Raw genomic sequence first — 18,422 nt, forward strand, 5'->3', positions numbered from 1 at the left:
TTTATCTCCAGCTCTTTACACATGTCATTATAATACTTTACTTTGTCTTCTTGAGCTGCCTTTTAAAATCTTCTGTTTACTTCTTTTACTACATCATTTCTTCTTTTTGCTTTAGCTGCTCGACATTTGTGAACAAGTTTCAGAGACTCCTCTGCCATCCATCTTGGCCTATTCTTTCTTCCCTGTCTTTTAAATGACCTCTTGCTTTCTTCATGTGTGATGTCCTTGATGTCATTCCACAACTCATCTGGTCTTTGGTCACTAGTGTTCAATGAATCAAATCTATTCTTGAGATGGTCTCTAAATTCAGGTGGGATAGACTCAAGGTCATATTTTGGCTCTCCTGGACCTGTTCTGATTTTCTTCAGTTTCAGCTTGAACTTGCATATGAGCAATTGATGGTCTGTTCCACAGTCAGCCCCTGGCCTTGTTGTGACTGATGATATTGTGCTTTTCCATCATCTCTTTCCACATATGTAGTCAATTTGATTTCTATGTGTGCCATCTGGCAAGATCCATGTGTATAAAAAAATATATATATATAGTCGCCGTTTATATTGGTGAAAGAAGGTATTTGCAATGAAGAAGTTGTTGGTCTCGCAAAATTCTGTCATTCGACCTCCAGCGTTGTTTCTGTCACCAAGGCCATATTTTCCAACTACTGATCCTTCTTCTTTGTTTCCAACTTTTGCGTTCCAATCACCAGTGATTATCAATGAATCCTGATTGCCTGTTCAGTGAATTTCAGACTGCAGCAGCTGATCAAAATCTTCTATTTCTTCATCTTTGGCCTTAGTGATTGGTGCGTAAATTTGAATAATAGTCGTATTACCTGGTCTTCCTTGTAGGTGTATGGATGTTATCCTATCACTGACAGCACTGTACTTCAGGATAAATCTTGAAATGTTCTTTTTGACGATGAATGCAACACCATTCCTCTTCAAGTTGTCATTCCCAGCTAGACCATATGATTATCTGATTCAGAATGGCCAGTACCAGTCCATTTCAGCTCACTAATGCCTTGGATATTGATATTTATGTGGTCCAATTCATTTTTGATGATTTCCAATTTTCCTAGATTCATACTTCATACATTCCAGGTTCCGAATATTAATGGATGTTTGCAGCTGTTTCTTCTCATTTTGAGTCGTGCCACATCAGCAAATGGAGGTCCCAGAAGCTTTACTCCATCCACATCATTAAGGTCAACTCTACTTTGAGGAGGCAACTCTTCCCCAGTCATCTTTTGAGTGCCTTCCAACCTGGGGGGCTCGTCTTCCAGCACTATATCAGACAGTGTTCCACTGCTATTCATAAGGTTTTCACTGGCTAATGCTTTTCAGAAGTAGACTGCCGGGTCCTTCTTCCTAGTCTTTCTTAGTCTGAAAGCTCAGCTGAAACCTGTCCTCCACGGGTGACCCTGCTGGTATCTGAGTACCGATGGCATAGCTTCCAGCATCACAGGAACATGCAAGCCCCCACAGTACAACAGACTGACAGACACGTGGGGGGACCATCAATTGCTCATATGCAAATTCAAATTGAAGCTGAAGAAAATAAAACAAGTCCATGAGAATCAAAGTATGACCTTGAGTGTATCCTTCCTGAATTTAAAGACTGTGTCGAGAATAGATTTGACACATTGAACACTAATGAGTGCAGACCAGACAAGTTGTAGGGTAACATGAAGGACATCATACATGAAGAAAGCAAAAGTTCATTTAAAAAACAGAAAAGAAAGAGAAGACCGAAATGGGTGTTAGAAGAGACTCAGTAACTTGATAAAGTTTGAATGTAGAGCAGCTAAAGCAAATGGAAGAAATGATGAAGTAAAAGAACTGAACAGAAGATTTCAAAGGGTGGCTTGAGAAGACAAAATAAAGTATTATAATGTAATGTGCAAAGACTTGGAGTTAGAAAACCAAAAGGGATGAACTCACTCAGCATTTCTCAAGCTGAAAGAACTGAAGAAAAAATTCAAGCATCAAGTTGCAATTTTGAAGGATTCTATGGGCAAAGTGTTGAATGACACAGCAGACATGAAAAGAAGATGGAAGGAATACAGAGTCACTATACCAAAAAGAATTGCCTGACGTTCAACTATTTCAGGAGGTAGCATATGATCCAGAACGGGTGGTATTGAAGGAAGAAGTTCAAGATGCACTGAAGGTATTGGTGAAAAAGAAGTCTCCAGGAATTGGCAGAGTACCAATTAAGATGTTTTAACAAATGGATGCAGCACAGGAAGTGCTAACTCATCTATGCCAAGAAATTTGGGAGACAGGTAACTGGCCAGCTAACTGGAAGAGATTCATATTTGTGCCCACTCCAAAGAAAAGTGATCCAACAGAATGCAGAAATTATCCGACGATATCATTAATATCACACACAAGTAAAATTTTGCTGAGGATAATTTAAAAATGATTGCAGTTGTAATGAGTAGGGAACTGCCAAAAATTCAACCAGAATTCAGAATAGGGCATAGAATGAGGAATATAATTGCGTTTACCTGTGTTTTATTGACTATGCAGAGGTATTCAACTGCATGGATCATTACAGATTATGGATAACATTGAGAAGAATGGGAATTCTATAACAGTTGTTCCCATGAGGAACCTGTACATAGACCGAGAGACAGTCGTTCAAAGAGAACAAGGGGATATTGCATGGTTTAAAGTCAGGAAAGGTGTGCATCAGGGTTGCATCCTTTCACCATACTTATTCAGTCTGTATGCTGAGCAAACAATCTGAGAAGGAGGGCTATATGAAGAAGAATGTGGCATCAGGATTAGAGAAAGACTCATTAACAACCTGCGGTATGCAGATGACACAACCCTGCTTGCTGAAAGTGAAGAGGGCTTGAAGCACTTACTGATTAAGATCAAAGAGTTCAGCCTTCAATATGAATTATACCGCAACACGAAACAAAAATCCTCATAACTGGCCAAGTAAGCAACATCATGATAAATGGCGAAAATATTGAAGCTGTCAAGGATTTCGTTTTACCTGAATCCACAATAAGCATCCATCGAGGTAGCAATCGAGAAATCAAGTGATGTATTGCATTGGGCAAATCTGCTGCAAAAGACCTCTTTAAAGTGTTGAAAAGCAAAGATGTCACTTTGGGGACTAAGTTGCGCCTGACCCAAGCCATGATATTTTCAGTCACCTCATATGCACGTGAAAGCTGGACAGTGGATAAAGATGACTGAAAAAGATTCGATGCCTTTGTATTATGGTGTTGGCGAAGAATATTAAATATATACCATGGACTGCCAGAAGAATGAACAAGTCTGTCTTGGAAGAAATACAGCCAGAGTCCTCCTTGTAGGTGAGGATAGTGAGACCTTGTTTCACATACTTTGGACGTGTTGTCAGGAGGAATGAGTCCCTGGAGGACATCGTGCTTGATAGAGTAGATGGTTATCGAAAAAGAGGAAGACCCTTGACAAGATGGATTAACACAGTGGCTGCAACAATGGGCTCAAATATAGCAGTGATTGTGAGGATAGCGCAGGACCTTTCTGTTGTACAGAGTCGCTCTGAGTCAGAATTGACTCAGAGGGCATCTAACAACAACAGTAGTTAATACAGTAAACTTATTTACGTAAGTTAAGACCCAAATCTCTGCTCTTTTGGATTACAGATAGTTGCAATGTTTATAACAGTGATTATCCTACTTATTCTAACAAACCTAGTTTGTACATAGTTATCAATTTACAGAGACCTAGTAGATTGCAGGGATCCCTGGTGGCAAAGTGGTTAAGAACTCTGCTGCTAACCCAAAAGTTGGCAGTTTGAATCCACCAGCCGCTCCTTGGAAATCCTCTGGGCAGTTCTCTTCTGTCCTAGAGAATCACTATGAGTTGGAATCCACTTGACGGCAATGGTTTTTTTTTTTTTGGTCTAGTAGGTTACAGTGAAAATTTAAGATTTTCACTGCAAAAATTAGTGAGTGAATGAGTGAAAATTAATTTAGGAATTGGGAACAGGGATAAAGTTGCTTATGTTCTTATCTTCATTATAAAGTTGTTTCTAGGTTCTAACTTCATTTAACCTATCAGTAAATCACCTTCTCTGGGGCCAGGTGTGTAAACATTCTTAACAGGCACCGGGCTTTTTGATTTTTCAAGTAGTAAAACCTTAACAAAAGGCCAGGTATTTCTTAGGAGAGTAGAAATGAAATTCTCAGTTTACTTCAGAATGAAGTTTTTAATTCTGAAGCCACCTAATTCAGATATGTCAGTACCTCAGATTCTAAAATTTACATTCACATTATACACACTTTTTATATATTTGAGTGCTGTTTTTATTTTATGTTTTTGTGTGAGTTTTCTGTTTATGTCTTTTTCCCATTTTTATATTGGGTCTTTGGTGCTTTGACCATCTGTTTTTAAGAGTTTTTTATATATTAAGGACATTAGCCTTTTGTCTGTGGTATATATTGTGAATATTTCCTCCTAATCTGTCAGTTGTCTTTTTGTTTATGGTCTTTTTTTGTCATGTAAAAATTAAAAAAAAAATTATTTTGGGTTTATTTTTCTCCTATATCAGTCCAGGGCTCATTAGCAGGTCACTAATATCACCAACATCTTAGGCTTTTTGTATCTTCCTGCTTTCAAGTGTGTTAGCTAGTTCCTTCATGGTTATAAGATGGTTGCTAAACCTCCAGGTATCACAGCTATGTTCCAGGTAGAAAGAATGGGAAAAGGCAGTACTAGCTATGCATGTCTCTTTTTATCAGAAGTGCAAAAGCTTTCCCGGAAGCTTCTTATTTAGGTCTGTTTACCAGAAAAACTGGGTCATATATCCATCTACTATCAGAGAGGCTGGGAAACCAAGTATTTTGTATTCTTAGTTTCTATAGCAGTTAAAGGGAAGGGAAAATGGAAAAGGGGGAGGGAGGAGAGAGGTGGGAATGGATATTTGGATGTTGTCAGCCACCTACCAGAACCTGTCACTCTAAACGGAGGAATATCAACCAAAAAACTAAGCATCGGGTTGGGCTTCTTTATAGGAGAGTTAATAGCTGTCCGGGACCTTGTCTACTGTATTATATTTAGTTTGACAGCTCCTTCGCTGAAATAAAATGCCAAAGAAACACTTGTGTCTTTAGCAAGTGTTTTGGTTAAGTTCTTTGTCCACACAAATGACAGAAAACCTAACTAAATTAGATTAAGAAGGGCATTTATTACCATATGTACCTGGAAAATCCAGCAATAAATTAGATTCAAATACAACTTGATCCAGGGTCTAAAGTGATATCAGTAGAATTCAGTCCCTCTCCATTTGTCAGTTCAGCATCCATCTGTGTGGATTACACCCACAGCCAAGCTCCCTTCATAACCTTTTCTAGTTCTAAGCTACCATACTCAGTGCCTCAAATCCAATGAAAAAGGAGTTTCTCTTTCCCAGCTATTTGCCTAGAAGTTCGGGGCCTTGCATATTGGCCTAAATTAGCCCATACCATATGCCTATCCCTGAATAGTCACTTTGGCCAGTGAGATGCGTTGAGTCACATGCCTGCACCATTAGAAGAAAAATCAGGGAACTATTTCCAGCCAAAGCAGAGACTAGATCCTGGATGATTAAGTGTCTGCTGTAACCCTTTACATTTTCAGAACCTCCCTCTCAATGAAATCCTTTGTAATAATTGGGAGACACTGTTCACTTTACCTCACTTAACTGTTGGCATTTTTTATTCTAATCTAATGTAAGAAGAATGTTGGAGCTGCTAAGGGTTATAACTTCTTGAAGACTACCCTCATGGTTCTTTGTATTCCTAGTGTACCTGAGTGTATCTTAGCATACCTGAGGCAGTTAAATGTTGACTGGCAGGCATTCTCTTGATTAATCAATCTACTGATATGCGTATCTATGTATTTGGTATCAGTGCTAGACTGAGAACCCTGAAACCTGGGCTTAAGTTCCAGTTATCCAGCTACTAGCTTTGTAACTTGACTGGTTATTTTTTTCTTATATGTAAAATGGGGATAATAAGTTGGTCTATTTGCCTGACAGGATTGCTGTTAGGATCAATGATGTAATAAATGTAAAAGAGTTTGAAAATTGTAAAGAACTATCCAAATATAAAGTGGCAGATTCCTGTATCTCATTTAAAATTTAAAAAAAAAATTTAATTGTGCTTTAGGTGAAAGTTTACAGAGGAAATTAGTTTCTCATTCAAAAATTTATATACAAATTGTTTAATGACATTAGTTGCAATACCTGCAAAGTATCTGCACTCTCCACCTTTCCATTCTGGGTTCCCATTTCCTTTTGTCCAGTTTTCCTGTGCCTTCTTCTCGTCTTTGCTTTTGGGCAGGTGTTGCCCATTTGGTCTGATGTACTTGACTGATCTAAGAAGCTCGTTCCTCCCATGTGTTATTGTTTGTTCTATAGGCCTGTCTAATCTTTGGCTGAGAGGTGAACTTTGGGAGTAGCTTTAGTTCTCAGAAGGCTGTCCAGGAGCCATAGTCTTGGGGGCTCCAGTCTCTGTCAGACCAGTAAGTCTGGTCTTTTTTGTGAATTTGAATTTTGTTCTACATTTTTTTCCTGATCTGTCTGGGACCTGCTATTGTGATTCCTGTTACAGCAGTTGGTAGTACAAGCCAGGTACCATCTGGGTCTTCTGAGCTCAGGCTGGTGGAGGCTGTGGTATATCTCATAAAATTTACAACAATTTTGGTTTACTTTGGTATTTTGAAAATACTTTTAAGTGCCAATCAATAAACAAATAAATAAGAAAAAGTAAACTGCAACTATCACCATGTATTTTGAGGGAAATATTTATTTTTTCCTAGAGTAATTTTAGCTTCTAGTCTGTCTTCAAATTATATTTCTAATACATTGCTTGACTTTTTTCTTTCTAGGTGCCTCTTCAGAAGACTATCAGAAATGCCATAGAAAAACGTAAGAACTAAAACTTAAGTTGCTGTACTTTTGAAAACCCTGTGTTCTAGTAGTTGTATAGTAGATTTGACTGTCAGCACACAAACACTTCGTTCAATATTTGTTTTTTAGTTCATTCGCTCATTATTTATTGAGAATTTTATTAGTTATTTGAGAAATAATAGTAAACAAAATTGATTTTTAAAAAATTGCTGTCCTCATCGAGTTCATATTCTAGTTGGGGGAGAAGGATAGTAAACAAATAAGCAAGTAAGTTTACACTGTGTTATATGATGATGAATGCTATGGACAAAAATAAAACAAGATAAGGGATAGGGAGTACTGGAGTGAAGGCTTGCTCTTTTAAATATTGTGGTAAGGGAAGTCGTCATTGAAAGGTAGCATGTGCGTAGAGGCCTAAAGAAGGTAACAGAGCAAGCTGTGTACAAAAGAGCATTCCAGAAAAGAAGTATTCCAGAGCAAAGCCCTGAGACAAGGATACCTGGATTTCTGGGGTAGAATAAAGGAGGAAGAGAAAGGTTTGAGATAGAGAGAGAAGCAGGATGCCAGTTCTATATAAGGTGCTACTCTGTCATATAGGGTTGCTGTGAGTTGAAATCAGCACAACGGAATATGGCACACAACAACAATAACAGGCCAATATGAGTGAGAAGAGAAGGAGGGCTTTGAAGGATTTTAAGCAAAAGAATGACACGAAGTGACTTATTTAAAAGAATCACCCTGGCTGCTGTGTTGAGAATAGACTATGGAGAGGCAAGCATGGAATCAGGGAGATAACTGTTAGGAGACTATTCCCCTAAACCAGATAAGAGATATTGGAGCACAGACCAGAGTGGTTAAGAGTAGAAGTGGTGAGACGTGGACAGATTTTAGGTATATTTTCAAAGTAGAACTAACAGGATTTGTTGATGTACTGAATGGTGGGGTGTAAGGGAAGGTATCAAGGTTGATGGAGGTTTTGACTTGGCTAATTAGGATAAGAGTTGCCACTTTTAAGAAGGGAAGACTGAGGAGAAACAGATTACTGGGGAAAGATCAAGGCTTGAGGCATGTAGACTGAAGGGTGAGGTATATGTGAGAGAAACAGGATCTGTATCATGAATGGCTTCGAAGGCTGAGATTTCAATTTCATCCTGAACATGATGGGAGCCCTGAAAGATTTTAAGTTGCAATGTAACATAAAATGAGAATTTTTTTTAACACCTTCATCCTCAAAAAATGAAAGAACTTAAAGAAAATACATGTTGAGTTGAAAAACAAAATTAAGAGACATCATTAGGAAAGTTAAAAGACAACCCACAGAATGGGAGAAAATATTTACAAGTCTTATATCTGATAAGGAACTTCAATCCAGAATATATGAAGAACTCTTACAACTCAACAATAAAATGACAAATAACTCAATTAAACAATAGGCAAAGGATTTGAATAGACATTTCTGCAGCAAAGATATACAAATGGCCAATAAACCGAAAACTTGAACAAAAAAGATGCTCAATTTCATGGATTCAAACTGCTAACCTTTTGGTTAGCAGCCAAGCTCTTAACCACTGTGTCACTAGGGCTCCTCATTACTCATTAGTCATTAGGGAAATACAAATCAAAACCACAATGAGATACGACTTCACAGCCAGTAGGATGGCTGGAATAAAGAAGACAGGTAATAACAAGTGTTGACAAAAATGTGGAGAAATTAAAAGCCTTATACATGTACGGCTGCTGGGAATGTAAAACGGTGAATCCATTTTGGAAACGGTCTGGTAGTTCTTCAAAATCTTAAACGTGGAGTTAGCATATGATCCAGCAGTTTTTCTTGTAGATGTATACACTCAAGAAAAATAACACACATCCACAGAAAAATTTGTACATAAATGTTCACAGTAGCATTATTCATAATTGCTGTCTCAGTTATCTAGTGCTGCCATAACAGAAATACCATAAGTAGATGGCTTTAACTAACAAAAATTTATTTTCTCACAGTTTAGGAGGCTAGAAGTAGGAATTCAGCGTGCTGGTTCTAGGGAAAGGTTTTCTCTCTCAGTTGGCTCCAAGGGGAAGGCCCTTATCTCTTCAGCTCCTGTTACATAGTTCCTTGTAGATCTACCTGTGTCTTTGCATCTATCTTCCTCCATCTCTGCTTGCTCACTTACTTGTTTAATCTCTTTTATACCTCAGAAGAAATAGACTCAGGCACACCCTATACTAATCCTCCCTCATTAACATAACAAAGACAACCCATTCCCTAATGGGATTATAGCCAAGGGCAAAGAGGTTAGGATTTACAATACATATTTTTGGGGGACACAGTTCAATCCATAACAATAGCCAAAAAGTTGAAATGACCAAAATGTTCACTAACTGATTAATGGATAAGTAAAATGTGATATATTTATACAATGGAATCTTATTTAGCAATAAAAATGAGCAAATTACTGATACATGCCACAACGTGCATGGACCTTGAAAATATTGTATTAAGTGAAAGAAACCAGCCACAAAAGACCATATATTTTATTATTCCATTTATATGAAATATCCAGAATAGTCAAATCTACAGAGACAAAAAAGTAGATTAGTGGTTACCTAAGGCTGGGAGTGGAGGACAGGTTTCAGCTGAGCTTTCAGACTAAGAAAGACTAGGAAGAAGGACCCGGCAGTCTACTTCTGAAAAGCATTAGCCAGTGAAAACCTTATGAATAGCAGTGGAACACTGTCTGATATAGTGCTGGAAGACGAGCCCCCCAGGTTGGAAGGCACTCAAAAGATGACTGTGGAAGAGCTGCCTCCTCAAAGTAGAGTTGACCTAAATGACATGGATGGAGTAAAGCTTTCAGGACCTTCATTTGCTGATGTGGCACGACTCAAAATGAGAAGAAACAGCTGCAAACATCCATTAATATTCAGAACCTGGAATGTATGAAGTATGAATCTAGGAAATTTGTAAATCGACAAACATGAAATGGAACGCATAAACATCGATATCCTAGGCATTAGTGAGTAGAAATGGACTAGTGTTGGCCATTTTGAATCGGACATTCATACAGTCTGCTATGCTGGGAATGACAACTTGAAGAGGAATGGTATTGCATTCATCGTCAAAGAACATTTCAAGATCTATCCTGAAATATAATGCTGTCAGTGATAGGATAATATCCATATGCCTACAAGGAAGACCAGTTAATACAAATATTATTCAAATTTACCCACCAACCACTAAGGCCAAAGATGAAGAAATGGAAGACTTTTATCAGCTGCTGCAGTCTGAAATTGATCAAACATGCCATCACGATGCATTGATAATTACTGGCAATTGGAATGCGAAAGTTGGAAACAAAGAAGAAGGATCAGTAGTTGGAAAATATGGCCATGGTGATAGAAACAATGCCAGAGATCGAATGATAGAATTTTGCAAGACCAATGACTTCTTCATTGCAAATACCTTCTTTCACCAACATAAACAGTGACTATACACCGGGACCTCACCAGATGCAACACACAGAAATCAAATGGACTACATCTGTGGAAAGAGACGATGGAAAAGCTCAATATCATCAGTCAGAACAAGGCCAGGGGCTGACTGTGGAACAGACCATCAATTGCTCATATGCAAGTTCAGGTTGAAACTGAAGAAAATCAGAGCAAGTCCACGAGAGCCAAAATATGACCTATAGTATACCCCACCTGAATTTAGAGACCATCTGAAGAACAGATTTGACACATTGAACACTAGTGACCAAAGACCAGACGAGTTGTGGAATGACATCAAGGACATCATCCATGAAGAAAGCAAGAGGTCATTGAAAAGACAGGAAAGAAAGGAAAGACCAAGATGGATGTCAGAGAAGACTCTGAAACTTGCTCTCGAACATCGAGCAGCTAAAGCAAAAGGAAGAATTGATGAAGTAAAAGAACCAAACAGAGATTTCAAAGGGTGGCTCGAGAAGACAAAGTAATGTATTATAACGACATGTGCAAAGAGCCAGAGATGGAAAACCAAAAGGTAAGAACACGCTCAGCGTTTCTCAAGCTGAAAGAATTGAAGAAAAAATGCAAGCCTCGAGTTGCGATAGGGAAGGATTCCATGGGGAAAATATTAAATGACACAGGAAACATCAAAAGAAGATGGAAGGAGTACACAGAGTCATTATACCAAAAAGAATTAGTTGATGTTCAACCATTTCAAGAGGTGGCATATGGTCAGGAACCAATGGTACTGAAGGAAGAAGTCCAAGCTGCTCTGAAGGCATTGGCGAAAAACAAGGCTCCAGGAATTGATGGAATATCAATTGAGATATTTCAACACACAGATGTAGCGCTAGAGGTGCTCACTTGTCTGTGCCAAGAAATATGGAAGACAGCTTCCTGGCCAACTGATTGAAAGAGATCCATATTTATGCCTATTCCCAAGAAAGGTGATCCAACCGAATGTGGAAATTATGGAACAGTATCATTAATATCTCACGCAAGCAAAATTTTGCTGAAGATCATTCAAAAACGGCTGCAGCAGTGTATCGACAGGGAACTGCCAGGAATTCAGGCCAGTTTCAGAAGAGGACGTGGAACTAGGGATATCATTGCTGATGTCAGATGGATCCTGGCTGAAAGCAGAGAATACCAGAAGGATGTTTTCCTGTGTTTTATTGACTATGCAAAGGCATTCGACTGTGCGGATCATAACAAACTATAGGTATCATTGGGAAGAGTGGGAATTCCAGAACACTTAATTGTGCTCATGAGGAACCTTTACATAGATCAAGAGGCGGTTGTTCATACAGAACAAGGGGATACTGATTGGTTTAAAGTCAGGAAATGTGTGCGTCAGGGTTGTATTCTTTCACCATACCTATTCAATCTGTATGCTGAGCAAATAATCCAAGAAGCTGGACTATATGAAGAAGAATGGGGTATCAGGATTGGAGGAAGACTTATTAACAACCTGCGTTATGCAGATGAGACAACCTTGGTTGCTGAAAGTGAAGAGGATTTGACGCACTTACTAACGAAGATCAAAGACCACAGCTTTCAGTATGGATTGCACCTCAACATAAAGAAAACAAAAATCCTCACAACTGGACCAATGAGCAGCATCATGATAAACGGAGAAAAGATTGACGTTGTCAAGGATTTTATTTTACTTGGATCCACAATCAACAGCCATGGAAGCAGCAGTCAAGAAATCAAAAGACGCATTGCATTGTGTAAATCTGCTGCAAAGGACCTCTTTAAAGTTTTGAAGAACAAAGATGTCACCTTGAAGACTAAGGTGTGCCTGACCCAAGCCATGGTATTTTCAATCACATCATATGCATGGGAAAGCTGGACAATGAATAAGGAAGACCGAAGAAGAATTGACGCCTTTGAATTGTGGTGTTGGCGAAGAATATTGAATATACCATGGACTGCCAAAAGAACGATCAAATCTGTCTTAGAAGAAGTACAACCAGAATGCTCCTCATAAGCAAGGATGGTGAGACTGCATCTTGCATACTTTGGACATGTTGTAAGGAGGGATCAGTCCCTGGAGAAGGACATCATGCTTGGCAGAGTACAGGGTCAGCGGAAAAGAGGAAGACCCTCAAAGAGGTGGATTGACACAGTGGCTGCAGCAATGAGCTCAAGCATAACAAGATTGTAAGGATGGCTCAGGACCAGGCAGTGTTCGTTCTATTGTGCATAGCGTCGCTATGAGTTGGAACCGACTGGATGGCACCTAACGACAACAACAACAAGGCTGGGAGAGGTGGGGAGATTGGGAAGAAATGGAGATTGACTGCTAATGGGTACAGAGTTTCTTTTGGGGTTGATGAAAGTGTTTTAAAATTGGTTTAGTATATTCACAACTCTGTGAATATACTAAAAAACCATTGAATTTATAGCCTAGATGAGTAAATTGTGTGGTGTATGAATCATTAGTCAATAAAGCTGTAAAAAATAAAGTTAAGACAAAGGAAATATAATTTTAAATAGGACATATAGATTGAAAAAAAGAGAGTAGAACAAAAATAAATAAACTGTAAGAGTCAAGAGTCAGATGTTTTCACTGAGCCAAAATTTTTACTCTGAGCTTTTTTGAGATACAAGAAAAAAGTTATAGCTGTCAGATTAATCACATGTCATTCCAATGATCATTTACATTGCCTACTGTCTTATAACTAGATTTTTCACAAGAATTAAGTGACAGACAATGTTGTCTTCTTGGGTGGGAGTCTAAAGTATAGATATTCTGTACTGATGGGATTGGGGGGTTAGGAATGATATACTTTTAAGTTAAGATTTCTGTGAAACTTTTGCATTACTCAACCAAGATTCTTAACTATTATCCCATTTGTTCACAGAGGTGGGCATGATCAGATTTCTATCTTAGAGCAATCACTCATACAGCAAAGAAATAATGGCTTGAAAGGGGTGATTATATTGGTGGGGGTGACTATTTGTAGTATTCCAACTAAGGCATGATGAGGACTTAACCTTTAGCAGCAGGAATAGTAGAGAGGGAAAAATTGAGAATGATTCAGGAGGGAGAATAGATAGTTCTTAATGACTGATTGGTTGGTGGAAGCAGATGGAGTCCAAGATGGCCTCCAGGCCTCTGACTCAGGACACTAGGTGAATGGTGTCTCGTGCACAGAGTGAGGAAACGCAAATGGAAAGGCAAGCATGGGTTGAGATGAGAGATGGTTTTAGTTTGGAAAACACTGAGATACCTATAGCACTTTGAAGTGGAGATGTTCAGCTAGAAGTTGGATATCTCATGCTGGTGAGGGAAAGGTCGTGGGCTCAAGGCATAGTTGTCACACTAGGAAAATGTAGAGTGAGAAGAGAATTGGTGTGAGAGACTCCTTATGAAGCTAGATGTATTTTCAGAGTTTGGCACAGCAAAGGTTTGTACATTATGCCCATGGGTTAGTCATGGATCCCACATAAGGGGCTGGTTAGGGATCATATTGAAAGGGATCATGCCCAGTATGGCTTTCTGCGAAGGACCAAGTAACCTCAACCAAAAGAGGCTGTAAGTTTATGATGAAATGCAAAAGCTGAGGCAATCATAAATAGCTATAAATGAGAAAGCCCCAGTGACAGGAAAACCTCCAGAGAACCCCTCAAAGTACTTCATGTTTTTGAGTCAGCATTTGGTTATTTGCCACACCCAAAAGGCACTAATGGCATATTATAATAGTATCAATCAGGAAAGACTTTTCCTGACCCTTTCTGCAATGAAATAATTGAAAGTTCATTTAGGGGCCAAAAAAACCAAACTCGTTGCCATTGAGTCAATTCCAACTCATAGCGACCCTAGAGGACAGAGTAAAACTGCCCCATAGAGTTTCCAAGGAGCACCTGGTGGATTCAAACTGCTGACCTTTTGGTTAACAGCCATAGCACTTAACCACTATGCCACCAGGGTTTCCCATTTAAGCACAGGGGAATACTATTTGGACAGAATGCGTTTAAAGGGGAAATATGAAAGAATAAAGTTGCTTTCTGCTTACTCTTTTCAGCAGTTGAATAAATCAGTAGTGGAAATTTAGAAAATCCTATTCTCGCGTCTGCTTTTCAACTCCATTGTCTTGTTAGGGACTGAGAAATCCCATTTTAGTGGTCAAGGCTGAGCTTTGGTACTTTTTTTTTTCTGTTTATATTCCTTTTGTAATAGCTAATCCTCTCCTATACATATGGGTATAATGGAGAAAGGTATCATTTGTGGAAGTGCAAAAGAGAAAAGGATATTAATTTCAAAAAATATTATCTCATGTTACTTGAAATCCTTACCACAAGAACCCTGGAAAACAAGATTTCTATGCTTTTTGCATAAATGAGGTAACGAAGACCAAGACACCCAAGTAACTTTTCTGAAGGCACTCAAATATAAATAGCACAACTGAAGTTTAATTTCAGATCTCTCTAATTCTAAACACTATGCCTTGTCCTCTGTACATATTGTCTCAAACTGATAAATGAATAAATATATTGACTTTATTATTAAACTACTTTTGTTCATATACCTATGGTAACATTTTTCTAACTGGTAGTATTTTTTTCTACAGGGTAACTGATTACATATAAATGTTTTTAAGTATTATTTGAGAATTCTCAAAAGTTACTGAAAGATTAAGAAAATGCCATTAATTTGTTCTTATTATAGGGTGATGACATTAGCAGACCAAAATCTTTTTCCAGAACCAGAGAGTACTTCAAATTTAGAATCAGGTATTAAATAATGAAACTAATTATTTTCATGATTCTGTATTTCTTTATTTTTGCCATCATATAGCATGTGTTAAGAAAATTGGCAGCCAGGAAGCTGAGTACTTTTCAGCTTGGTTGTGTTTAAGAAATGAAGATACGCAGGGTTAGAAAGTGGATCTTACTACCCCACGGCACCCATCATTTATTCATTTAATAAACATTTACCAAGTACTGCACTGTATGAGGCATTGTTACAGATACCAGTGGGAGCGATTCACATTTTCTGCCCTCATGGACTTCAGTTGTAGGAAAGGAGAAAAAATAAATTGGTATATTAGAATTATTTGTGATGAAAAAATTAAAGGGCTCAACAAACTGCCTTGTATTATAGGCACTCTATTGTTTAGTTTATTAGGATAAACTAAGCAAGAGGTTTTACATCCTTACTAATCTGTGCCATATCTCAGATTTCTGTTTTCTTTATTTCCTGCAACAGATTTTACAGCATCTATTTGAGAGTAAACATGAAGAATTGCTGATTTTTCTCATGATGGGTCCTTGTTAAATGTCTGTATGAATGAAAAAAAAATTGTGTGTGTGTGTGTAATCTTCATTTAAGAAGTTGTTTTCATAAGCATTTACTAAATGCTAGGTGTTATGTTAAGAATTGTGGATCTAAAAATGATTGAGATAATTTCTGTCCTGAAGAAATGTCTGTCCAGTGATAAAGACTAAGCTTTTAAAAACACACTACCCTGGAGGGTGAGTATTAGAAGGAGGATTTGTTTTATAAAGCAAAGAATAACAGAACTATGGACAAGGAAAGAGAGATAATAAAAAGGAAAGTGATTCGGTACCAAAAACAACTTCACAATTTTACTTTGTCTTGCCCAGTAAAAAGTTTTGCTTTGGCTGTGGAAAATATTTACAAAGCTTGGTAGTAGGTGATTCTGGAATTATGTATGCTTTTTTGTTGTTACTTGTATGTGGTTGATTGACTTGAAATTTAAAATTAAATAAGCCATATCTTGCTTTGTTGTCGTTAGTTGTCATTGAGTCAATTCCAACTCGTGGAACAGAAGAAATTGGAACTGACAATTTTAGATTTGTTGTTGTTGTTGAGTGGATTTCTACTCAGGGAAATGTCACAGATGCAGAATAGAACTGCTCCATAGGGTTTTCAAGGCCATGACCTTTTGGAGCAAATCTTTAGGCCTGTCTTCTAAGATGCCTCCAGGTGCATTTGAACCACCAGCATTTCGGCTAGTAGTTGAACAGTTAACCGTTAGCTCCACCCAGGAATTCCCTTGTCTTGCTTTGAAGATATTTTATACACATTTCTTAATTCAGCAAATTTCCAGTTCTATTTGTGTGCCAGGCTCTTTACTAAAAGTGTTAGGAAATTGAGAAATGGCTGTATTCCTGCCCTCAAGAATCCTATAGTCTAATAACTGAGATAAACAAGAAATTAGTTCTCTGGCAACTCCTTCTCAGCCTTTTTTACAACCATATCTGCCTCTATTAACTATTGAATGTGGGAGTTCTTCAAGACTAAAACTAAAAAAAAACAAACCTGTTGCTGCTGAGTTGATTTGAACTCATAGTGACCCTATAGAACAGAGTAGAACTGCCCCATAGGGTTCCCAAGGAGCAGCTGGTGGATTTGAACTGCAGATCTTTTGGCTAGCAGCTGTAGCTCTTAATCACTGTGCCACCAGGGCTCCTCTTCAAGATTAATTCCTAGATTATAATCTCTTCCAATCTACCCTCTGTAATAGGCAAAAACTTCCGGATTTTCTCTCAGCCTAGTTCTCTTCCCTGAGGTTGAGACCCTTACAGGCAACTGCCATCTTAACACTTCCTCTTGGACATTTAAGAGGTACCTCAACTCACCATTCATTCATTAATGCAGTTCAATCAGTGAATACTTCCTAAGCACTTACAGAGTAACATGAACTGTTTTAGTTGCTGGGGAACATAACAAAGTCTTTGCCCTAATAGAGTTTACATTACATTATAGCGGAGGGACCCAGAAAAAAACAAACTTGTTGCCCTTGAGTCCATTCTGACTCATGGCAACCCCATGTGTTTCAGAGTAGAACTGTGGTCCATAGGATTTTCAGTGACCGTGATCTTATGGAAGTAGATCACCAGGGCTTTCTGTTGTAGCCTGGCGCAAAAGACAGATTATAAACAGATAAGCATGTAAATATGCAATATCAGGTAGAAATAAGAGCAATGAAGGAAAACAAAGCAGCGTAAACAGAAACAGTGGGACTGGAGATGCTATTTTAGATAGGGTAGTCAAGATAGGCCTCTCTAAGGAAGTGACATTTGAGCAGAGCCTGAAGTGAGAGAGTGGGCCATGTGAAGATCTGAAGGCAGAGATCTTGCCCATGCTGGACAAAGAGAACAAGTGAAAGACCATGAGATGGAAATGTGTGTGGTGTGTTTGAGGATGAGGAAAGAGGCTAGTGTGGTTAGAGCAGAGAAAGTGAAATAAATAGGCAGAAGTGTGGTCAGAGAGCTAGTCAGGTGCATATGTATGGGCTTACAGGGCATGATGAGGACTAGAGATTTTATTTTAAATATGATGTGAAACATTGAAATCTTGGAACAGAAGGATGAAATGTTTAGATATTTTAGAATTATCACTCTGGCTACCATGTGGAGAATAGATTAAGGGGGCAAGAGGAAGCAAGGATACCTTGTTAACACTATTAAAATGGTCAGATAATGATATTTTGGACTAAGGTGGTATTGGTGGTCTGATTTAGAATATATTTTAAAGGTAGATCTGCCAGTGTTTGCTAAGTGGGCTGTATGTTGGGTAAGGTAAGAGAAAAAATAGAAGTCAAGAATGAGTCCTAAATTCTTGGCTTGAGCAACTAGGTGGGAGCATTATGAGACACAACAAGTTGAAAGGATGGTTATGAGAGTTTGATTTGAGCATATTTGATCTGTCAGCTGAAGCACATAATATCGTATGAGAGAAATGAGGTACAAACATTCATATACTATATAATTCTGTATATAAAGTTCAGGAACAGGCAAGATCATTTTGGGTGATAGAAATCTGAATAGTAGTCACTTTTGGGAAGGGTGTATTGACTTGGAGAGGATATATGAGAAAATTCTGAGGTGCTAGAAATGTTCTGTATCTTCATCTGGGTGTTGGTTACATGGGTAAATACATACACAGTTAAGACTTGTGTCAATTACTATATATCTAGCACACTTCAATAATACACTAAAAAACTGAGAGACTTATTAGCCTTTGAGTGGAGCTATCATGAAGGCAGTTTGTGTTGCAGGAGGCTGGA

At 38.3% G+C, this 18,422-nt stretch overlaps 1 protein-coding gene across 1 annotated transcript in view; it reads left to right on the plus strand.

Annotated features, from left to right (window-relative positions):
* The window catches only part of MEIKIN (meiotic kinetochore factor), a 124,835-nt gene that overhangs the window by 26,919 nt on the left and 79,494 nt on the right, over window positions 1–18,422 (plus strand). Inside the window, exons 7-8 of the mRNA XM_049873125.1 lie at window positions 6,873–6,912; window positions 15,056–15,120. Of these exons, the coding sequence (XP_049729082.1) occupies window positions 6,873–6,912; window positions 15,056–15,120 (105 nt within the window). The remainder of the gene's footprint in view (window positions 1–6,872; window positions 6,913–15,055; window positions 15,121–18,422) is intronic.

Source organism: Elephas maximus, chromosome 2 (assembly GCF_024166365.1).
Source record: "Elephas maximus indicus isolate mEleMax1 chromosome 2, mEleMax1 primary haplotype, whole genome shotgun sequence".
Lineage (NCBI taxonomy): Eukaryota > Metazoa > Chordata > Mammalia > Proboscidea > Elephantidae > Elephas > Elephas maximus.